The 25,356-nt window shown below is 35.7% G+C and overlaps 1 protein-coding gene across 1 annotated transcript in view; it reads left to right on the top strand.

The window, feature by feature from the left end:
- Window positions 1–25,356, top strand: part of LOC150094836 (coiled-coil domain-containing protein 39-like) — a 350,814-nt gene that overhangs the window by 181,865 nt on the left and 143,593 nt on the right. Inside the window, exon 12 of the mRNA XM_090411364.1 lies at window positions 664–828. Coding sequence (XP_090267490.1) covers window positions 664–828 — 165 coding nt within the window. The remainder of the gene's footprint in view (window positions 1–663; window positions 829–25,356) is intronic.

Genomic DNA, 25,356 nt, shown 5'->3' on the forward strand with positions numbered 1-25,356 from the left:
CTGTGTTCCTTGGAGATCAGGAGGTGGCGAAGAGGATTCAGAGACGAGTGACCAAGTTGGGAGCATTCCACAGATTTGTGGAATGCTCCCTGTGAAGATAGGTTGAAGGAGTGTGGGTTGCCAAGTTTAGTTAGTAGGCAGAAAAGAGGGGCATCATAGAAACTTATAACGTATTAAAGGATTTTTATAAGATTGGCACAAAGGAAATTTTTCAATACATGACAAATAGAGAGAGAACTAGAAGTCAGCCCTGGAAGTTTAGTAAGAGCATCATTAGAAGGGTGTGCACTCTAGATTTTTTCTTGGAGAGTAGTGAATGAGTGGAAGGATTGCCAGAATTAGTTGTGAGTGCTCTGACAGTGAATGAGTTTAAGGAGAGGTATGATAGGTATTGTATAAAGGGTAGTGTGATTCTCTCATAATGAGTCTTCTGCTTTTATGGAGAAACCCATGTAATAATAATAGTAATACTGAAAAGAAAACTGGCATTACTTGGATTTTTTTTATGGCAATCCCTCTGTGAAAAGAAAATTAACATTTCAGTTCTCCATGAAGGCAGAAGACTCATTATTGGAGAATCACATATGGCAGGCCTCACAATAAGTTTTTAATATTATCAACTATCTATTTTCTGGTATATCATATTTATGTTTTATATTTCAGGACTTTGAGATTGAACAAATGGAGCAAAGAATTCGACATATGATGGGTGATACAAACGAGGAAGAGAAACGACTTTTGGATACTGAAGTCGAACAGGTTAAAGAAGCTCTCAAAGAAAGGATGGATGCATTAAACTTTCTTAATCAGCAACTGAAAATTACAGAAGTAAGAATATTTTTAAATGCTAATTCAACTTTATAAACATTCTCAAATGTTATAAATGAAACAAAATATTAAAAAAGCATTGTACTGTGTTTGGATTAGTTTTGTCAATTTATTTCAAAAATGTAATGATTAAATTTAATAATACATTTATTATAAAAAAATTTCTTTAAAAAAAATTTTTCTTTCTGCTGTCATTTTTTTTTTTTTTTGCTTTGATTTCATTATTTTTATTTTATAAAAATTTGATAACTCAACATCCAAAAAGAAATAATTTTTTTCCTGACCAATATAAGTGATATTCCATATGTTCATAAATAAACAAAATACTTAATGTATTCATAAATATAGTTTGTGTTATTCCAGTATTAATATTATTTTTATTATTATCTTAGTAGACTGAGATTTAGCCAATCTCATCTGCTCAAATTTCAGCTCTCTACTCCCAAAGCCTTGAAGAAAACCTTGATTGATTCAGCCAGAGAGGCATGTGGTGATGTTGTCTGCAAGGATAGAAAAATCAGAACTTCATGGTGGACACAGGAAGTTAAAGAGGCAGTGAAAGAAAAGAATAAAGCATATCAAAAGTTCCTGGCAAATAAGTCGGCTTTTACTCTTAGAGAATACAGAGACAAATGTAAGAAAGCTAAACACTATGTAAAACTAGCTAAACAGAAGGCATGGGAGGACTTTGGCAAGAACACAGAAAATAAATATCAAGAAGGTGGCAAAATATTTTGGAGGTTATTGAAGAAGCTTAGAAATGGAGGAAAGAGTATTGTAAAAGGAGTTAGAGATGATAAAGGTGGCATGAAAACAGGAGAAAAATATATCCTTGAAGTATGGAGTAATTACTTTGAGAAATTGCTAAATGAAACAAGCAGTGATAGCACAGTGGTAAAAAACACTCAACAGGCATACAGTCAGGAATACATATCCATACTTGAAGTAGAAAAAGCCATCAAAGGCTTCAAATGTGGAAAGACAGCAGGAGTGGATGATATTCGACCAGAAATGCTGAAGTATGGTGGTGTAAAAGTCTTACAGTGGCTGCACTGCATAGTTCAGAAAGCCTGGGCAGAGGGATGAATTCCCAATGATTGGAGTAGAGCTCTCATAGTACCCATATATAAGAAGGGAAATAAAACTGAATGTGAGAATTACAGAGGTATTTCCCTACTGGGTGTTACTGGTAAGATATATGCACGTATACTTGAGAAATGGTTGACAAGAATTGTAGAAGAAAAGCTTGGTGAAGAACAAGCTGGATTCCAGCCAAATAGAGGCTGTCAGGATCAGATCTTCACTTTACGACAAATAGTGGAGAAATCATTGGAATATAACAAAGATCTCTATTTGAGTTTTGTTGATCTGGAAAAGGCATGTGACAAGGTGCCAAGAGAGAAGCTATTCAATATGCTACAGTTATATGGTGTCAATGGAGCATTATATCAAGCAATACTTAGTCTTTATTTGAGTTGTAAGTCAGCAGTTAGAATTGAAGGAAGTACAGGAAACTGGTTTAATGTTAAATCTGGCGTGAGACAAGGATGTACATTATCCCCTCTGTTATTCATTATCTATATGGATCACATTATGAAGGAGAGTGGTATTAAACATGATATCAGAATTGGAGATGTTAATGTCAGTTCTTTGCTTTATGCAGACGATGTTATACTTCTAAATAAGTCCACTACAAGTTTGCAAGATTCCCTGACTAAATTGAATAATTGTTGTAATAGATATGGTATGAAAGTCAGCAATAAAAAGACAAGAACAATGAAAATAGGCAGAATCTTTGAAAGTGTCAACTGCATTGTCAGCAGAGAACCTGTGGAACAAGTAAAACATTTCACCTGCTTAGGCACGATTTTTAGTGAAGATGGTAAATTAAATATGGAAATAGACAACAGAATCAATAAAGCTGGTATAGTAGGAAGTCAATTGAATAAATTCATATAGAATAAAAGAGAAATTAGCCAGAACGCTAAATTAGCTGTATACAAGACAGTGTTCCAGCCAGTTTTAACTTATGGATCTAAGAGCTGGATCAGAAGTAAAACACTTGACCAAAGACTAGAGACCACAGATATGAGAGTCCTGAGAAAGATTAGAAGTGTGAACAGATGGCATCAATGGCAATATCATATTAAAAATGAGGATATTAGGAAAGAACTTGACATTGTCAGCATCCAGGAATGCGTTAGCAGAGCTAATCTCAGGTGGTATGGCCATTTAAACAGAATGGGCGAGGAAAGATTGGCAAAACAAGTGTTCTCTACTAGGCTGGCAGGAAAACGACCCAGAGGAAGACCAAGATATAGGTGGTTTGATAGGGTACAAAGTGCCTTAGACGATAGAAATATAAGATCTGATTATATTGGAGTCTTGACAAGTAACAGACTGATCTGGAGGAATATTGTAGATAGGAAGTTAGTAATGATGTGAATTTTTCATGTAGTACTATCATATCCTGTACACCCTTTGAGGGTACATGGCAGGAATTTGATGATGATGATGACTACCAAATCATTGATATCTCCCTAACAAGACGAGTACTCCCAATTTTCTTAGTCTGCTATTCGTTTCTTATTTTATGCTTATTCTTTATTTTATTTTATTTTTTTAGAACAATGAAACAGTAATATTTGAGTTAGTGGTGTGCTCTAGCATATAGCAGTAGCATGCTCTAGACTGTTTGCACTTTGAGCTTGTTGAATTGATATGATCCATCAAGATTCACACTTTCTAACTTCATGAGACTCTGGTTCAATTAAAAATACTTATTCTCCTGTTTGCATGCAGTAAGTATCCAAAGCAGAATAAACATTAAATATTAATACAGAGCAAATGCTAATATAAATATTCTTGTTCTTCTTTTTCAGCTTCTTTCCATCCACTGCTATATATAGACACCCCCTTACTTTCCACTACTTTAGCCAATCTCTTTAGTCTTCAGTCTTTAGCCAATCTCCACCATCTCAGGTCAAACTTTTGTAGGTCATCCTTCCACCTTGTTCTTTGGCAACCTTTTCTTCTCTTTCCTCCTCTTCTATCCACTGTATTAGTGCTTAACTTTGTACACCTTTTGTCTGGTAATCTGATAAATATGGTGAGCCAATCCCCATTTATGTGTTTAATACAAATATTATAATATTGCATATATGCTGCTTAGAAAGAAGTCCATGGATACCATAGTGTGAGGAACAAACAACCATAGTGCCCACCTTAATAAAATGTAGGACCTCCTTTCATTGTGATGACTGCAGCAATCCTGTGTGGCATACTTTCTACAAGCGTACAATAGCAATCAATGAGAATTTTTGATCATTCTTCCTGTAGGCATCGAATGAGGTGCTGGACTGTTGTGGGGTGGATATCCCTTGAACTCACTTAATGCTTCAGTTCATGTCATAGGGCTCTGTGGAGTTATAGCAGCAGCCTTATGACACATTGTATTATCTTGCTGAAAGAGACAATTGTCATTTCTGTAAAATTGTTACAAATTAGGAAGCATTGCATTGTCCAGAATATTCAGATACCTCTCGGAATTCAGTGTTCGTGGCACCATACAGAGGTCCGAGGCAAAACCAGGAAAAACAGGACCATACCATTACGCTGCCACCTCCGAATTTCCTGGTTGGGGTTATATGTACTCTGGTAAGAGACGTTCACCAGGCATCCTTCACACCCATCCATCTGCTCAATAGAGGGTGTAGTGTGATTCATTGCTCCATGACACAGCTTTCCAAGCTTCCACATCCCACTGTATATGCTTTTTGCACCACTAAAGATGAGGCTGCATTGGTTCGGGTAATGTGTGTGTGGGGGGGGGGGCTTTCATATTGCGGTCCTACCATGGAAACCCATTTTGTGAGCATCTGTTCTGAATATTTTTGTGCAGATTTGGATTCCAGTCAATGTCTGGAACTCTGCATTCAACATATTGGTTGACAAATGGCAGTTTTTAAGTTATCCTTCGTGGCACCCTACAGTCATGTTCGATGAGTGTGGTAGGTCATCCACTGTGGGTATCACTTGCAGTTGACTTATGTTTCCATCTCAGTATGGTATCTCTGATTGTTGACCTGGGATAGCCCAATTTGTCAACAATTTACCAAGCAGATAGGCCTGCAACATGGCATCCTATCACAACATCTCTTTCAAACTCCGTCAGTTCCCTTCCCACAGCCATTTCATCCGGACACAGTTGGACTAATTTGTGAGGGGGCAACACATTCCTCCAATTTATACTGGCTACAAACATATGACTTGTTAAGTGACATGATGCATCTTGCCTATGGGAGTGTCTGTTGATTTCTTTCCAAGCAGAGTAGTACTATACATTTAAAAATAAAGCAAATCATTACATAGAAAATGCATAAAATACATGCTGTTAGGAAGCTCCTGAAAGATCAGTGATTTTTCTTGATTTATTCTTGTATTTTTAGTATATTATTGTAGTTTTAGCATATGATTATAGTTTTTTTAGCGTATTTATTGTACTACAGCATTTAAAAACATAATTGTAGAAATATTGTTAGTTTTTACTGCTCTTAAGAATGACGGTACCGAGTTAAGGCAGAGGCCAATGATAGCAAATTATTCCATAGGCAATCTGTGGAAGAAATGGATGTGGGTTTCTAGATGTGGAACATGTTTGATGTCAGAAAAGACTTGTATAAGAGGGACAGCCTGCACTTGAATTCATTTGGCATCAAGAGCTTGGAAAAATTAGTTATTGGGATGAGACCTTATACGGAAAGTCAGGGAAACTAGATCATCAAGGGAGGAATGAGAAAAATGTTGTGTGTGTGCAAGTTCAGCTATGGTATGCAAACATAATTGATATGAATGGCTTTGAACATTGTTGTGCACTGGCGAAATATACACTTTGGGTTTGGACCTTTTTGAGTATAAGACCTTTTGAGTCTGGGGAGGGAAAAGAGAAAGTTCTGCAACAAGCCCAAATATGTTGCATATCTAATTATAAGAATAGGCTAGGTGGTAATGTGTTATGTCTATAAACAAATGCCAGGAACATCAAAAACAAAGGGGTTGAGGTCATTGCTTTATTGAATACCATGTGGCCTAAGATTGTTGGCATTAGTGAAACCTGGCTATCAGAATCAGATATGGTAACTGGAATCGAGTGTAATGGATACTCTATTTTTAGGAATGACAGAAGAGACAGGAGAGGGAGTACTACTAATGACATCAGGTGACTTAAGTGCAGTTAGGGTAGAAATGCAAGAAAACGATGATAACAATGTCCCATGTAGCAGTGAGTTTGCGGCTATTTGATGTGAAGTGGAGGCTAACAGGATGAAATATATTGTGGAATATTGCTACAGACCTGGCAGCTCATCTGCAGGAGATGAAGAAATGCATTTCCAGTTTAGCCTTATGATACTAAATGAGTATCTATGATTACTATGGGTTACTTTAATTATCCAAATATTGTTTGGGTAGAAGCGAAATCTCATGATAAGAATGACAAGAAATTTATTGAATTGTTACAACTTTCTCAAGCAGTATGTGAAAGAAGGAACTTGAGATCAAAGAGTTTAGGATTTATTCATAGCATCTATTAAGAATTCAGCTATTTTAGTACCAGTTGGTGACAATGATCATGCTGTGCTTTCTTGGTAAGTATCTAATTATATTGATGTTCCCATTAGAACAGGTTACATGCTGAACTACAAAGCTGGAAATTATGATTGACTTAGGAGAATACTCTTTGGTTCCATGGTACTGAATGGGGAAAATGCCAGCAATGCATGGGAATCTTTGAAAAAATGCTTAAATTGATGGTATCTGAATGATTCCCTAGTGTTTGAAGAATAAATTGGTTGGGAGTGAAATGGATGTGCCACCTTATTAAGCAAGAAATCCACAAGAAGATGATGTGTAAAGAATATTGTGAGAATAAGCGAGAGGAATTATGAAATATATATTAAAGTACAGGCTAGAAAAAGTAATGAGTATTGTGCAGAAAGCTAAATTGGAGTATGAAAAGAAAATTATCTATCAAGGCTAAAGGCAATCCAAAATAATTTTATTATTATGCCACGAGTAAAATAAAGAATGAATATGGAAAAATAATCTTTACTGAATGCAGATGCTACTCTAGTATCAGAAGCTAATAGAGTGTTCAGTTAATGAGTGCTAACTTTGCTAAGATATATCAATTCAGGTGTATGTAACATGATGCACAGTGCCACTGCTACAAATGATTAAGAGTTAGAGGTGCAGGAAAATGAGGTTGAAGAGCTGTTGCATAACCTGAATAAGAATTTGTCAATATGGATAGATGAAATATCAGCACTTATGCTAACGTAATGTTCAAATGGCTTGGCCTTTCACACGTTTGTATAGCATCGGTCTCAGCTTAGGAATGATTCCACAGGAATGGAAGGAGTCTATGATAGTTCCATTGTACAAGGATGATGCAGAAACTGGTGTGTCTAACTACTGACCTGCCAGTATCTCTGGTGTGGTAGTGAAAATTTTAGAGAAGTTGGTAAGAACTCATATACAGAAATGTGTGGACAAACAAGCTATACTTTGCAAGGAGCAGCACAGGCTTACTAAAGGAATATTGTGTTTTAGCAATTTGCTCATATTTTATAACATTGTTACAGCCGAGTTGGATAAAGGGAATGGATATACTATGATCATGTTAGATTTTGCTAAGGCATTTGATAGGATACCACACAAAAGGCTGTTTCATAAGCTGGAGAATATGGGATTGGAAGGGATTGGAATGTGAACTCTTGACTTGAATCAGTGGATGATTGACAGATATCAAATAGTGGCATACGGTGGATGTGAATCCACCAGATTTAAGGTGACCACTGGCATACCTGAGGGTTCAGTCTTTAGGTCATTGTTGTTCGATCTATACATTAATGACATTAGGAAGGGTCTAACAGGAGATGTGCAATTGTTTGCCAATGATGCGAAGATAGGCAGGGCAATCAGGGATGCTACTGATATAAAGCACATACAAAATGATTTGAATAGGCTGAAAATTTGGGCAAAAGAAAATGGCTATCAATTTAATGTTAGTAAGTGTAAAGGTATGCACTTTGACATGATGAGATGTCCAGCAGCATATTATATTAGTGGGGGTGGGGGGTTATGCTACAAAAAACTGATGAGGCTAGAGATCTTGGTGTAAAGGTGGACAAGAATTTGAAATTTAAAGGTCATGTAACAAAAGTTTCAAATACAGCTTAGAGGATAAGTGCAAACATTGACATGTAATGAAAAGGAAGTTATTTTGCCTCTTTATAAGGCCTTGATAACACCTTACATGGATTATTGTGCAGATTTGGTCTCCTGGGTTCCAAGGGGATAAAGAAGCTGTGGAAAAAGTGCAAAGAAGAGTTACAAAGATTGAATATATCCGGTTTGGGATTTAGATTATGAGGACAGATTGTGAGTATGTGGATTGCAGACTCTGGTTAACAACCGAAAGAGGGTTCATATGATAAAGTTTATAAACGTTTATAAAAAAAAGTTTATAGTTCATATGATAGAGATAGAAGTTTATAAACTTCTGAATGGTTGTTATAGGATATTGTCTGATGAAATTTTTCATTATATGGAAGGTGGAGAAAGAACATGGGGAGGGGCATCCATGGAAGTTACGTTTGTTCACGGTCAAGAAAGGGTAAGAGCTAGGTTTTTCTCTAACAGCAGCTGGTTTGGGTGATTTATAGCCTCTCTCGATGAATACTTCACTCTCTGGAGGTCTTAGGTAATAATAACAATAATTACAACATCTGTGCATTACTGGTACTGAAAAGTGTGCAGTGTTTCAGTATTATTTATGGTCTCAAGAAATAAACATACTCATCCTTTAAAGATTGCTTCCAGTTTCTCATTTTTGAGCTTGTTCATTAAACAAGTTCAAGATTCTTGTACCAGGAATATAAAATAGTGCTTCAGGGTACTGTATTTTGCCCTGAGATATTAGAAAAGCAGACCATCTTGGTGCTATCGTTGGGCAAGATAGTCTACTTTTTCTAATATCTCAGGGCAAAATACAGTATCCTGAAGCACAATTTTATATTCCTGGTACAAAGAATCTTGAACTTGCTTAATGAATAGCTCAAAAATGAGAAACTGGAAGCAATCTTTAAAGGATGAGTATGCCACAGTCCAGTGTTGATTTCTGTTTAAAGAGATGTGAAAAAGTAAGCTGTTAAACTATAACTGCATGACATTGTGAAGGATTAAGTTACTACAATATAATTCTAATTGAGAATTTTCATTATGATTCTGTTATGTAAGTTTTGCAATTTCCAAGAATATTTTTGTAATCTCATATGGAATTTCTGTAAAAGAGTATGAGATACTATGCATTTAATTTTATCTAATATATATATACAGGGTGTTCGGGATAAATTTGACATATTTATAATTAATTATATTTTTTCGTAAGTTACATGTATTAACACACACTTCTCTTCATTTAAAAGTTTGGACCCTTCTTCATTCATATACAAGATGTCAGAAAGGATGGATAGCTGGAACCCACCTGAATCATGGAAGAGAATAACTTGTATCATGATGATTCGTGCCCGCCATCAAAATAAGGATATTACGACTGCTGCCCAATGCTCCCTGAATACAGTAAAAACAATCAGGCATGAACTAGAGACTTGCAATGGTGACTACGAGGATGTAGCAAGAAGAAAGATCCCTAGCAGACGATCTGATTGCGTTCGTACAGCAGAATTCCTCGCAAATCTGCAGGAACAGGTGTTGAAGAACCCTGGCATTGGAATTCGGGCTTTGTTCGTGGAGTTGCTAACTGTAGTCAAGCCCTGGATAACAAGGGTAGTCAATGGTAGGCCGTATGTATGGCAGCAGGATTCGGCCCCTTGCCACACCTCTGGGAAAAGTCAAAAATGGTTGTCTGAAAATTTCTACGACTTCACCAGTCCAAATGTTTGGCCTCCAAACTCCCCAGACCTTAACCCCATGGATTATTTTGTATGGGGCGCAGTTGAAAAAGACACCAATCGCACTTCCAGTAATACAAAAGCCCAGTTAATGGATAAAATTAAAACAGTTTTTGTGGCCCTTCCCAGGGAGACTGTAGCATCAGCTTGTTCGAGGTTCCGAAGCAGAATTGAAGCTGTGATCGATGCTAATGGTGGTTATTTTGAGTAAATCTTGTTGATAGTATTGTAATTAACTCTGCCTGTAATGTTTTTTTGTCAATTCATTAAATTTAATAGATACAAAGAAGATTTTCTTTTTCCTTACGAAACTGTCAAATTTATCCCGAACACCCTGTATATATATATATATATATATATACAGGAATCCCTCGATTAACGTGGTTAATTAATCCCTTGATGTTACCGCGTTAATCAAATCTAATAATCAATGGTAAAAAGTCCAATTCGTCCCTTTTAGTACAGTAATCCTGATCGATTACTGTACTAATAGTTCGTTTTATATGGTACTCTTTTAGGAAAGATAAAAAATTAATGCAAAGTAAATGTTTAATAAATACTTGTACCTACATTAGTTACTGCAATTTTTTTTAATCAAAAGAAGTTATAAAGAGTTGTTTGAACAGTTTTAGTTTTTTCTTATCGGCATAAATTCTATGATAACAAGCAAAATAACTCTCCAGACCTCGGCAAACAAGCATTCTTCGATTGACATCCGGATCCATATCCATTACTTGCTGCTAAAGCGATTCTAAACTGCGAAATATTCCATCCAGTTCTTTGACTGTTATTTCCTTTGGAATCTCATCTTCACATTCCATTTGTTCGTTGTCTTCATATGTGCATTGTTCAATTTCAAGAAGATCGTTGTCACTGAAATCTTTTTAATTTGAATCCAATAATTCTTTAACATCTTCTGCATCAACACCATCTAAACTGAGATCTTCACCAATTGCAACAATTTCTTTGACCACGTTGTTCACAGGATTTTGAAAACAATCTGAGTCATTAGTGCATTCTGGCAGAAGGTTTTTCCAAACAGTTTTCATGCAACTAGAAGACACTTACTCCCATGAGTCACGAATGTTCTCAATTGCATGTTTAATGTTAAATTTTTTCCAAAATTCGTGAGTGTAATCGCATTTTCTCCCATTGTTGTTTCTGCTGCCTTTGAGAATGTCTTTTTAAATAAATACGCTTTGAAAGTTGCAATGACTCCCATGTCCATAAGTTGTAACAATGATGTTGTATTTGGTGGGAAAAATAAAACTTTCACATTCTCACACAGATCATTAAGAGAATTTGAATGATCACGAAGCTAGCAGCCTCGTGGTGTGAGCATGATTTTACATGGTAAATTTAAAGGCGCGTTAATCAAAACTCTTGCCGCGTATATCAAGGGATTGCCACAATAAATTTCGCCGCGATAATCAAATCCGCGTTAAGCAAAACCACTTTAAGCAAGAGATACCTGTATATGATGCAGGTTGATCAAAGCTCTCTTAGAGAAGCCAGCAGGCCGAAAGCTCTTGGAAAGGATATCTTCACACCCATACTGAATTCTGACTAAAATTGGATATTGGAACATACTAGGGGTGTTGCTCTGATGATGGAAACGGAAACAAGAAAGGTACTATTGGAATGGAACCAGTATCAAAAAGAATAGTAAAAGTTAGGTTAAAAACTAAATATAAAAATGTTACAATAATAAACTTTTATGTCCTTCAGACAGTGCTGACTGGGAAGAAAAAGATTTTTATGACCAGGGAGAGTTAGGCAAGATTAGTAAAAGAGATATGAACCTGCTTCTGGCAGATACAAATACGAAAGTAGTCAAAGACAATAGTAAATATGAAATAGGGATGGGAAAAGGACTTGGAGATGAAATTGGAATATTATTCAAAGACTTCTGTCTATTTATCAACTTTATTATAGGAGGTACTGTCTTTAAACATAAGAATATACATGAAAGGACCTGGATCTCACTAGACAGAAAAGAGTAAAAACCAAGTGGATCACATAACATAAATAAATCATGAAGATCCTCCTTGCAGGATGTGAGAGCATGGAGAGGAGCAGACACGCCCAGATCACATACTGATAGAGGCAAAGATTTACTAAACTAAACATGAAATTAGCAAAGATATTTAAACCAAGGAGCAAAAGAAGGTACTATATAAATAAACTGAAAAATAAGGATATTACAGAAAACTTTGCTTGTATGATCAAAACCAAATATGAAACCATAATACAGAATGAAGGAAAAGTGGAGATATGGGAGAAAAATGACAGAATATAAATTATACCATGAAACATCTTAAGAAGTACTAGAAAAATAGGAAAGAGTCCAGAAACATTGGATAATGGATAAAACATTCCCTCTTAAGTGAGGAAAGAAGAGAAATTAGAAGAAAATCACTCAATAGTCAAAATAAAGAAGAGGAAAAGGAGATAAATGTACAAGAAGAAAAATAGACAAGTAAAGACAAAGCATAAGAGATGAAAAAGACAATTTATTGATGAACTATGTAAGGATGCAGATCAGGCTGCAGTAAATTTTGATTCCAAGAAATTATTCAAATAATGTGGGTAACAGGAAAAAACACGAGAAAAGAGAAACTGATAAGGGACATAAGAGGAAACATATTGATGAAGGGTGGGGAAAGACATTAAGACCCCCTTTCAGGATATACTAAACAGCAGAACTCCAATTAGGTAGCCATATTCTTAGAAAATACTGAAATAGAAAATTTAAACATAAATATAAGAGAGATAACTAAAGCAACGAAGAAACCCAGAAATGGCAAAGCTGCAGAGATAGACAATATACAAAATTACTAAACGCAGACATACATACATCTACAGAGATATTGTACTCCTACTAAATGAAATATGAGAAAAGGAGGAATGACTGGACTACAGGCACATGTAGTCCAGTCATCTGGACTACATATGCAGATGTAGTCCAGATGTTGTTGAAAGAATAAACAGCTTTCAGACCCAATAGATCATGCATAGACCAAATAACTCTGAGAATAATTATTGAACAATCAATAAAATGGGCAGAGCAGCCTATATTTGCCATTTGCTGGTTTTGAAAAAGCAATCAGCATAAACAGAGAATTAATTTGGAAATGAATGAAATACTGTGACAATCCTTAGAAAATCACTAATATAGTAAAAGCAATGTGTGACAGTTATAAAATCAAGATAATATGATGAAAATTTAATTAAAGAAATAAAAACAATGAAGTGTAAACCAAGCGTGTATACTCTCACCCACAATCACCAAAAATGGTTACATATTGCAAAGGGAAATAGGTAATTTAAACTTGGAAACCTCCAAGTGTGGCTTAATAAAAAAAATAGACAGCATGCCTCAGTTCTCATTTTATTTCTGATTTACATAAATGACCTATATTCCATGTATCTGAAAGGAAACCTAATCAGCTATGCTGACAATACAGCTACAATTTTCTTCTCAGGCAACATCAAACTTAAAGCATGCTTTGCTACCTGAGAATGCATATATCGTTTCATTAAAAATAAAATTAAAATAAATATTCAATAAACTAAATTTATCCTCTTTTAATTGAAAGGCAGAGAAGCAGACTTGCCAATTAAACACCACATACCCCACACTTCCTGTGATGCCATCAGTAACTGAAGTTGTCATTCAGAGGGGATATATTTACCAGAATCAACTGGGTGTACATGTAATCACAAATGGAAATGGTAAAATCATATTTCGTCTGCTACTAACAAATTAAGATACATATATACATTACTTATTGCTTATTGTCTTCACTCCCTGCATAACATAGGGCTTCAATCATTGCTCTCCATTGGATTCTTTTCTTTGTTTCTCTCATTCCAGGGTCTTTCCATCTGTTTTATCCCTGCTTCAAATCATCTTGGGCATTCCCTTCTTCTCCTACTTCTCTGTGGGATCTCTTCCATAACTGTCTTTGTTATATCCTTATCCAGGTTTCTTATTAATGTGATCTATCCACTTCCATTTTCTTTTTTGTTCTTTCTGTTTTGATGTTGTTTGTTTTGTTCCATAATGGCTTGTTTTAAATTCTATTTGGCAAATATATTTCCATTATCTTTCTTAGACATCTATTTATATAAATCTCACACATTGCAATGCACAAAGATGGGTGCAATGTGTGATTCGAGCTGTTAAAAAAGAGAAGTAGTAAGGAAAGATATTATTTTGTTTATTTCATGACAATACTCGTTTTTCAGTTTGCACTATTCAAATTGATGATTTTTTTTTTTTGTATGATTGTGTTGATATTTTGTTAGGATTTTACTGTCTCAGTATTGTCTCCACATGTATCAATTGCATTCAAAATGGTGGCCACCAGTTTTAGTACTACACCTCCTTTTGAAACCAACAGAACAAATTTCTTTTCCTCCTCCTCCATCCCTGCTACTGCTGTACTGTGGAACAGTCTTCCCCTGATGTATTTCCCAAGGAATACAATATACAGGCTTTTAAATCGAATGTCAACAAGTTTCTCCTTTCCCATCCTAATACCCATATACGGTACTAAAGTACTATAGGTTGACCAGCCAACCTCTAGTATATTGGCCCAACATACCCCCCCCCCCCCCCATCATTTAGACTATGTTATTCATAGCATAGGTGATGATTTTGTAGCTTATATGCATGCGGTATGTATGCATCCTTTTGTTTAAAAAATGTGGCAAGTGTGAGACGAATGTGCATGAAATGGAGGTACTGGGAGACATGAGTATCTCGATCTTGGGATTTAGCATCAGTAGAAATAGTGCTTTGAAAATGTGTGATTTTTAATTTGTGGATAACAGTAATGTATTTGGAGGTGGAGAGAATGTTGGATGTATATATATGGACGTATATACGGATGGAGATGGTTTGTCTGATGGCCATGATTGTATATGTATGTGAATGTAAATTGAAAGCAGAATATGTGGAGAGAAAAATAGAACAGCTGAGAAAGGAGATGGAAGGAATGAAGCCTGAGTTGTGGAGGGTGAATGAAGATCTTGGGAGCATAGAGAAGTTAGCTGGTGTGTGAAGAATGAGATTAGGTGTAAGCGAGCAAGGGAGAGAAGAAGGCAAAAGAATGAGAGAGATGGAATGAGAGGAAATTGCAGAAAGCTGAGAGAGAGTAGAATCTAGGGATAGAGAGATGAGAGGGAGAGAAACAAGAGCGAAATTGGATGCCAGTGAGGGAAGGCTGAATGAATCTTTTCAGAGTGTTACGTATGGAGATTTGATGATTTGGGGTGTGCAGAGTAGAGTGCCAGATGCTTGCCTGAAGAGGGGTGAAGGTGGAGAGGAGATGATAATAATGGTTGGGATGAATGACCTGAGAGGTAGCATGAATTGTGTAGTACGAGATTTAAGGTTCATATTAGAGATAGTGCAGCAGAAATGTGTCCGAGAAAAGATAGTGAGCATGTTGCCCTGGTATGATAATGCAGGGGTAGAGGAGAAGTGATGGTGAATGAGATGATAACAAGAATGTGCAGGAAAAGAGGTCTGGAATATGTTTGATGGTAGAAGAGAGTTATATGCAAGAGAAGGATTACATTTGAATGCAGAAGAGCACAGGCATTTGAAAATACTGTTGTTTTTTGGAAAGTGAGTGTGTTGGGACCAGGAAACTAGAATTGCACAGGCGGAATGTTGCAGGGATGGCCTCGTGGGGATAGTGGCTTGAGAAATGAGGGGGTGTACACTATGTTACATACAGATTGGAGTATGAAGGAAATAATAATGACTATAAGAAGGCTGACAATATACTGGTTTTTCTGTATACAAAGGCTAGGAGAATTAGGAATAAAGTGAATGAGTATGTGTCATTGATTGACTCAATCTCTCCAAAGGTTGTTGGTATGTGAAACCTGGATAACTGAGGTGTATGTTCTAACAGGGATAGAAATCAAAGGATATAGCATATTTTGATAGGATAGGAAAGATAAACATGGTGGTAGAGTATGCTAAGGTATCACACCATATACCCTCGCACCAATGAGAGATATGGTGTGAGATATAACACAAGATATTTAGTGGGATGTTGCTACAGACCAGAGAATATAAATGGTGATGAGTAGGGAATGTTTAGGCAAATTAGTTTAGCAAGTGCAAAGTGAGTGATCATTATTGGAGACTTCAGCTATAGTGATATAAACTGGGTAGAGGAGACGGCATGCAGTAATAAGGGAACCAACATTTTTGAATTTCTTGAGGGATAACTGTCTTAGGCACTATGTGGTGGAGGGAACACGAGGATCAAGAGATCTGAATTTGGTCATAGCATCAGAGGATCTGATTGTGACTGAGATGACATATTTGACTGCCCCCTGTTGGTTAGAATAACCATGTTGTCCTGACTTGTTGTGGAGGTATCAAAACAGAAAGAAATTATGTGGAATCATAAGGAAGGTGATTATCATAGACTTTGAAACCAGCTTGCAGCAGTACAATGGACAAAAGAAGGAAATCAAATGTTAGAGAAATGTATTTTTTGTAAGTGAACTCTCGGTTGGTGCATAAAAGTAATTACTAAAAAACAGAGCCATTCAGCTTCATTTTGACGTTGTAAAATTACATAGGCAGAGTGGATATTAGATCCAGCATTATTTCAAAGATGGTTTAGAAACTATGAAAGTTTCATAAAATTGACGTAAGAGCTTATGAGAATACAATCCTCGGCATTGGAGTTGCCTTAGTTTGCACTACTTAAAAGACATGAGCACTTTATCTGTGTAATTTACATCCCCGAAATGAAGCCATATGGCTATTTTTTTAGTAATTACTTTTATGCACTGACTGAGAGTTCACTTACAAAAAATACATTTCTCTGACATTTGATTCCTTAATACTGAACGAGAGTTTTTGCTCTCTTAAGATTTCTGCCTGGTCTCTGAAGAGAACAACTAGTTTGAAACAGCTGTCAGGCCAGTGAAACCTTAAAAAATGCACTAATAAAAGGCAAATAAATTGATGTTTGGGCAGTGCTTGTATCTTTTAAATAGTGCAAGCTAAGGCAACTCCAATGTCAAAGATTGTATTCTTAAGCTCTCAGGTCAATTTTATGAAACTTTCATAGTATCTACAAACATTTGGCTTTGAAAAAATGTTGGATCTAATATCCACTTTGCCTGTGTATACATTGCTGAAACGAAGCATATGGCTCTTTTTTTTCTTCTCTTTTTTTTAGCAATAAGTATATTGATGTTCCTTTCATAAAAAGTTACAAGCAGGAAATACGATCAACTGAGAATTGATTGGTTACTGGACTGAAATGATACTGTCAGTGCATGGGAAGCATTAAAAAACATTTAATGATTAAATGATCCAGTATTGGAATGTGTTCCTGGTGTTTGAAGAATAAATAAGGTGGAGTGAAATATCTGTGCAATGTTACTTAAATAAGCAAGGGATTCACATAATGCATAAGGATGACATTGGTTATTAAAATTATAAAGTGGAGGCTAAAAAAAAAGTTACAACTATTGTATGGAAAGCTAAATCTGAGTTGAAAAGAAACTAACTCTGCGAGCAAAAGTTAACCCAAAAGAATTCTTTCATTATGCTGTTAAGTAAAAGAGGCAATGTGAAAGAATAACTGCTGCAGATCAGAGATGCGGAAGAGATTGTTTGGTTAATGAGTGCCCATTTTACTAAGTTCTATCAACCTGGTGTATACAATATGGAGCCCAATGCTACCTCTATACTGGATGAAGAAACTGGAGGTACTAGAGCTGTTGCATAAACTGAATAAGAATTTGGCAGTAGGGACTGATAGGATTATTAGTGCTTAAAAAGACCTGGCTGTATAATTTGAGTCAGCACAGGGAAGATTTCACAGCAGTAGAAAGAATAGATCTGTTAGTACTCCGAAGTGATAGTGAAGATTTTGGAAGAGTTTGAAAGAATTTACATTGGATTGACAGAGAATTTATACTTTGCAGGGAACAACATGGTTTACTAAGAAATGTCATGTCTGAGTAACTTGTGCACATGTTATGTTCTGTTCAAGTTAGATAAGGGAAATAGATACACCATGATACTTTTGAAATTTGTTAAGGCTTCTGACAGAATACAGCATCGAAGGCTATTGCATAACTTACAGAATGAGGGATTAGATTATAAACTATTAAGTTTGAATAATAGAATGGCTAACTGACAGGTATCAAGAATTAGTGTATTGGGGTATGAGTCTACAACTTTTAAGGTGACCAGCGGTGTACCTCAGGATTCTGTCCTTGGTTCATTGTTATTCAGTCTTTACATGACACTGGGAAGAATTTGATATGAGATACACATTTGCTGATGCAAAGATAGGCAGGGTAATCAGGAATGCAACATTTGCAGAATAATTTAAATAGGCTGGAATTGTGAGCATATGGAAGGTTGTCAGTGCAGTGTTAGCAAATGTAAAGCTATGCACCTCGGTGTAATGTGAACTGGTGCATTATATTGGTTCAATTATGCTAGAAGAAACTGATCAGGCTAGGGACCTTGGAGTTTTAATAGATAAGGAAGTTGAAGTTCAGGGCTATATAGCAAACATTGTAAACAAAACATACAGGATAATTGCAAGGCGAAACAAACATTGATATGTACTGATAAGGAAGTTATTTTGACTTTACAACCGTGTTATAAATAACTCTTTTAATTTCCTGACGTTTCGTTCTTCATAATAAGATCATCATCTGGAGCATATACAAATATACAAGACAAGCTGAGTTACATTACATACAGTAAGCTAGAGAAACAATGATTTGATCATAGGTTATTCTACTGGCATGACCTCTAGTGAAAAAAAAAATTAATTATTTAGAAACTACATCAAGCTAAATTCTATTTATGGTAACATGAATAAACATTCTTTCTTATAGATAGTTTTTTTTTCACTAGAGGTCATGCCAGTAGAATAACCAATGATCAAATCATTCTTTCTCTAGCTTACTGTATGTAATGTAACTCAGCTTGTCCTGTATATTTGTATATGCTCCAGATGATGATCTCAATATGAAGATCGAAACGTCAGGAAAATAAAAGAGTTATTTATAACATGGTTGTAAAGTCCATAATTTCTAATATGAATGCTGATCACCGTGCAGCACTAAAAGAAAGTCATTTTGTCTCTTTACAATCTCATCTCTGGAAAGTGGGGGAGGGTGAAAGAAATAAAGATGATGTTGGTTTGCAGAGTGCAAATTAAAAGGATAGATTCTGAGAGTGTGGATTTGCAGATGCTAGCAAACAGAAGAAAGAAGGGTGATATGATAGACCATCGGTTCCCAACCGGTGGTACGCATACCCCCGGGGGTATGTGCTGGGCTGTTCAGGGGTACACGAAAGATAATCAGTAATGGTGGAAAAACAAGTAAAGTAAAAAATGCAAACCGTGTTATGGAACAATAAATGTTAAGTTTGACTCACTGCTATTTTAAAAACAAGGGGTACAATTTATAGAAATGGGTTTAAAAGGGGTACACAAGTGGAGAAAGGTTGGGAACTATTGTGATAGACTGAGAAATTCTTTAAAGGTCACATAAGATACTTGTAGATGGAATTATTTATTGAATTGAGGATAGGGAGGGCATTCATAGAAGTTAATAATAAATGCGGTCAAGAAAGGAACGAGAGTTGGATCTTTCACTCAGTAGAGCAGTGTGTGATGGAATGGCTTCTCTTTGCAGATGGCGAGTGAATTCAAGAAAAGGTATAACAGCTAATGTGTTGTGTGGGATGATATTTGGCATCTCTTAATGAATCCTGACTCCTTGGAAGTCTCTGGTAATAATAACAATGATATTTGATTTTTGATCAAGTTTTTATAAAAGCACTCATATTCTGGATTTGTATTTTTCATCAGTATTTTTATTTCATCATCATCATCATCATCATCATACGTATCAAGGATTTAGGCTTAGTATGGCCTGTTCCGGCCTTAGAAGTCATCGTTGAATCGTTTAAGAGGACGTCCTGGTTTTCTTTTTCCTAATGGCTTGTACTTTAAGGCTTGTTTTGGTAATCTTTCTGTTTTCATTCTTTGAACGTGTTCCATCCATCTATGTTTATATTTTTTAATTTTTTCAATTACTGGTTCTTGGTTTAATTCTTTCATAATATCTTCGTTTCTTTTGTGATCAAATAGGGTATACTTTGCAATTTTTCTCATAAACTTCATTTCTGCTGTTGTTAATCTTTGTTTGTCTTTTTGTTTTATTGTCCAGATTTCGCTTCCATACATTAAGACCGGTAGGGCTAATGTATTGTATACTTCTAGCCTGGTTTGTTTTTGAACTAGTTTTGGTTTAAATATAGAGTTAATTACTCCTGTTATTTTTAAATATTTTGCAATTTTTATGTTTATATCTTTTTCATTTTCATAAGTGATCATACATCCTAGGTAGTTAAATGAATTCACCTGTTCTAAGATCTTGTTATCTAATACTATTTTAGTTCTTGCTGGATCTTGTCCTTTAAAGGCCATAGTTTTTGATTTTTCCGTTGATATTATCATACCATAATCTTTGGATATCTCATTTAGATTTAAAATAGCTTTCTGTAAGTTATCTTCAGAATTTTTAATTATTATTTGGTCGTCTGCAAAGAGGAGAGTTTTTATTTCTGACCTAACTTACTTTTGCTTTTTTTAAAAAATTAATTTCGGTGCAGTTTTATATATTTATGGTTGGTTTGTTTGATTTTTCACCCCATATGAAATCAACTCTCCTCCATATTAATGTTTATTCTATTATCTGTTTCCATATTAAATTTACCTCTTCAGTAAAATATGAAATAGTTCCATATCACAGCAATATTTTTGATTTCCTTAAAAATTTTTTTTTAATTATAACATACTTTATTTTATTATCATTAAATGCCTAATGGGTGCCCTCAAGGGATGTATGGAACATTATCATTATGTTCCTGACATACGAGGGGGGGCTGAAAAGTTCTGATAAACACCTAGAACAAAAATGATATTAAAGCAACTAATATAACCACAAGAAAGAACATATCTTAAAACCTTTTAACCCTCATGTTTCATCAAATTGTAATAATTTGTTCTTTTTCTTTCTTATATATTAGGATATATAAGAAGACATGTCAGAGGTTTTGAAGAAATTCAAAGACACAGAGGTGCGGGCCTTCAGGTTTTTCATACTTCGAGAAAAGTCTGCAACTGAGATTCACCAAACGCTCACTTTGTGTGAGACCTTTAGGGGATGTGCTCCAGCATATCTGACAGTTGCCAAATGGGTGGCAAGTTTAAAACTGAACATCCTGAGACAACAGATGTCCCTGGGTCAGGAAGACCTTTCACAATGATCACACCTGAAAACATCAATGCACTGCATGCCATAATCTTGATGATAAATAAATACCAGGCAGAAACATTGCAAAAACTCTGGGGATATCTAGGGAACAAGTTGGGGTCCTTATCCAACATCTGGACATGCAGATGTTCTCAGCGAAGTGGGGGGGGGGGTTTCCCAAATGTTTGAATGCCGACCAAAGGAGAGAACATGTGCTATCATATCAAGGGATTTTGGATCATTTTGAGAAATCAGCTGCAAATTTTTAGCTGATATTGTGACTGTTGATGAAACATGACTTTATCACTATGACCGCAGTGACCAAATAACAATCAACGGAGTGGAGACAGAAAAGTTTTCCATGGCCAAAGAAGCTGCTAACCCAGAAGTTAGCAAGGAAGGTTTTTACCTTTGTCTTTTGGAATATGGATGGTGTAATCCTTACCAAGTACTCCAAAAAAGGTGAAACTGTTACAGCAGCAGCAGTTTATTCAACAGCTCTGAAGGAATTGAAGGAGACACTGAAGGAAAATGCTGCAGGAAACTGGACAGAGGCATGTTGCTTTTGCAGGACAATGCACACGCTCACACTTCTCATGAAACCCAACAGACAATACACAAGTTGGGATTGGAGTAGTACTGGATTGTAGTACTGAAATTTAACCATGTGACCAAGTCTTCTAAATTATGCAGTGTAGCCACTGTATAACTCTTATACCTCCATATTTGAGCATTTCTTGTTGAACATCATCTACTTCAGTTGCCTTTCCACATTTCAGGTTTTTGATATCTCTTTCTTCTTCTTTAAGTATTATTCCTGATTACATTCCTGTTATATGTTTTCTACCACCATACTGTCACAGCTTGTTTCATTTAGCAATCGTTCAAAGTAATTACCCCAGGCATCTAGAATATCTTTTTCTTCAGTTTTCATGTAATCCTTATCATCTCTGATTCCTTTTACAGTTTTTAAAGTTCTTCCATTTTTGAGCTTTTTCAAAATCTTCCTGAATATTTTGCCCATCTCCCTGATATTTATTTTGTATGTTCTTACAAAATCTTCCCATGACTTTTGTTTAGCTAGTTTTACACAGTGCTTTGCTTTCTTACATTTTCTCTGTATTCTCTAAGAGCACAATCTGAATTACTTGCTGCTTTCAGTAAGCATTTTTCTTTTCTGCACTGCCTCTTTAATGTCTTGAGCCCACCATTGGAAGTCTGGTTTTTCTATCATTGCAGGTAACCTCACCACATACCTCTCTGGCTGAATCAGTCAATTTTTTTCAGGGTTTGCCACTGAATCTCCAAGGTTTGGTTCTTGTTTTCAAACTCATTCATTTTTCCTTGAATAATGTTTGTGTATTCAAGTCTACTGTTCATCTTTAAAAGTTCAATTTTGATTTGTCTTAAATCTTTCTTACGCACTCTTCGTTTCAATATGAAATTCAATTTTATCATGCTCAACACTAAATGGTGATGACTTTCAATTTCAACTGCTCTTGGGAAAACATTGCTGTCAATGAGACTTTTCTTATTCCTTGCATGTTCTCTCTGTTTGAATATATGCACATTTTTATGTTGGAACGTGGTATTAATAATAACTATTTCAAGTAAGAAGCAGAAATCTTACATTTCCCATTCCATTATTATTAGCTTTGCTCTTTCTCTAAATTATCCCAAAACATTCTTATATATCTGGTAATCATATTCTATTCTGCTATTTAGATCTTCAACAAGGACCAACTTTTCCTTTTAATTGTGCCTTCTCTAATGCCTTGAAAAATTCCCTGATTCTTCCTTAATAGAACCTTTTGTGGTACCACAGGCACAAATAAGTCTCATTGTTCAATTCCCCATTCTGATATATATTTCTCCACATCACTCTACTTGATATTGCCTGCCATTCAAGATGATTATTTTCATATTTAGTGTTGAATTGTAGCTACTGCTTCTTTTCCATGTTATCTGAATATAACATCTTGTTGAAAGTTCGAAATAAAGGTCGAAACTAGTCTGGGTAGTGGCCCTTCCGTTAATGCATAACATTATACATATCCGTAACGAGATGTGTTTTGCATTATGGGAGATACTGAGATAGGAGTGATGTTAGCTTGGTTCACCTTTGCAACGAGTTGCCTGGTGTTGTACTACTGTACCCACTGTCCTGAAGATACTTTCAGGCGCAAACTTTGTTTGCTCACTCTTGGATAAAGGATTAAACTAAATTTATTATAACATTTTGTATTTGTTGCATAGAAAGATCTCACCTGTTTTTGTCTTCTTTGTAATGTCTGCTTTCAGATTTCAGATTTGTGGTGTGCTTTCAGATTTGAAAATCTGAAATCTGAAAATCAAATCTGAAAGCACACCCCAACTCAATATCACCAAAGTTAAAGATCGGTACTGTCAACATAAGAAGCCTGAATGGCAAAGAAATGGAGCTAGCTGAGAAATTAGATAAGTACCAGATCGACATATTAGGGGTCACTGAAACAAAAAAGACAAAAACTGGTGAGATCTTTCTGAGCAATAAATACAAAATGTTATATTCAGGCAATAACAATCAAGGAAAAGAAGGAATAGCCATAGTATTCAACACAAAATACGAGGCTAATCTTCTTGAATGGCAGGCAGTCTCAAGTAGAGTGATGTGGGCAAATATGAGAACGGGGAACTGGACAATGAGACTTATTTGTGCCTATGGTCCCACAGAAGGTTCTACTAAGGTAGAAGTGGAGGAATTTTTTGATGCTTTAGAGAAAGCAATTGACACAATGAAAAAGGAAAAGTTGGTCCTTGTTTGGGATCTAAATAGCAGATTAGGAAATGATTGTCAGACATACAAAAATATTTTGGGAAAATTTGGAGAAAAGAGCAAATCTAATAATAATGGCAATACCTGTTGGATTTCTGCTCAGGACATGGACTGGTTATTACTAACACCATGTTCCAACATAAAAATGTGCAGAAATTCACATGGAGAGAAGAGGCAAGGAATAAGAAAATTCTCATTGACTATGTTATTGTTGATAGTGATGTTTTCTCCCTGGTGCAGTACAACAGAGTGTACAGAGGATTTGAAATTGAAAGTGATCACTATTTAGTGTTGAGCAGGATAAAATTGAATTTCATACTGAAAAGAATAACATATAAGAAAGTTTCAAAGCGAATAAAAGTTGAGCAGCTCTCAGATGTGAACTGTAGACTAAAATACACAAAGATTATTGAAGAAAAAATGAAAGAGTTTGAGAACAGCAACCAAACCTTGGAGGCTCAGTGGCAAGCCTTGAAGAAAACACTGATTGATTCAGCCAGAGAGGCTGTGGTGAGGTTGTCTGCAAGGATACAAAAATCAGAACTCCATGGTGGACACAGGAAGTTAAAGAGGCAGTGAAGGAAAGAAGACAGCATATCAAAAGTTCCTGGCAAATAAGTCAGCTTGTGCTCTTAGAGAATACAGACACAAATGTAAGAAAGCTAAACACTGTGTAAAACTAGCTAAACAAAAGTCATGGGATGACTTTGGCAAGAAAATAGAAAATAAATATCAAGAAGGTGACAAAATATTCTGGAGGTTGTTGAAGAAGCTTAATAAGAGGAAAGAGTGCTATAAAAGGAGATGATAAAGGTGACATGAAAACAGGAGAAAAAGATATCCTTGAAGTATGGAGTAATTACTTTGAAATACTGCTAAATGAAACAAGCAGTGATAACAGCGCAGTGGCAAAAAACACTGACCAGGCATGCAGTCAGGAATACATATCCATACTTGAAGTAGAAAAAGCCATCAAAGGCTTGAAATGTGGAAAGGCAGCAGGAGTAGATGATATTCGACCAGAAATGCTGAAGTATGGTGGTGTAAAAGTCTTACAGTGGCTGCACTGCATAGTTCAGAAGGCCTGGGCAGAGGGCCGAATTTTCGATGATTGGAGTAGAGCTCTCATAGTACCCATATATAAAAAGGGAAATAAAACTGAATGTGAGATTTACAGAGGCATTTCATTACTGATTGTTCCTGGTCAGATATATGCTATTATACTTGAGAAACGGTTGAGAAGAATTTTGGAAGAAAAGCTTGGTGAAGTACAAGCTGGATTCAGGCCAAATAGAGGCTGTCATTATCAGATCTTCACTTTATGACAAATAGTTGAGAAAGCATGGGAATATAACAAAGATCTATATTTAAGTTTTGTCGATCTGGAGAAGGCATATGACAAGG

The sequence above is a fragment of the Typopeltis vanoorti genome, chromosome 21, assembly GCF_054136105.1.
Source record: "Typopeltis vanoorti isolate ZY-2024b chromosome 21, IOZ_Tvanoo_1.0, whole genome shotgun sequence".
Classification (NCBI taxonomy): Eukaryota; Metazoa; Arthropoda; class Arachnida; order Uropygi; family Thelyphonidae; genus Typopeltis; species Typopeltis vanoorti.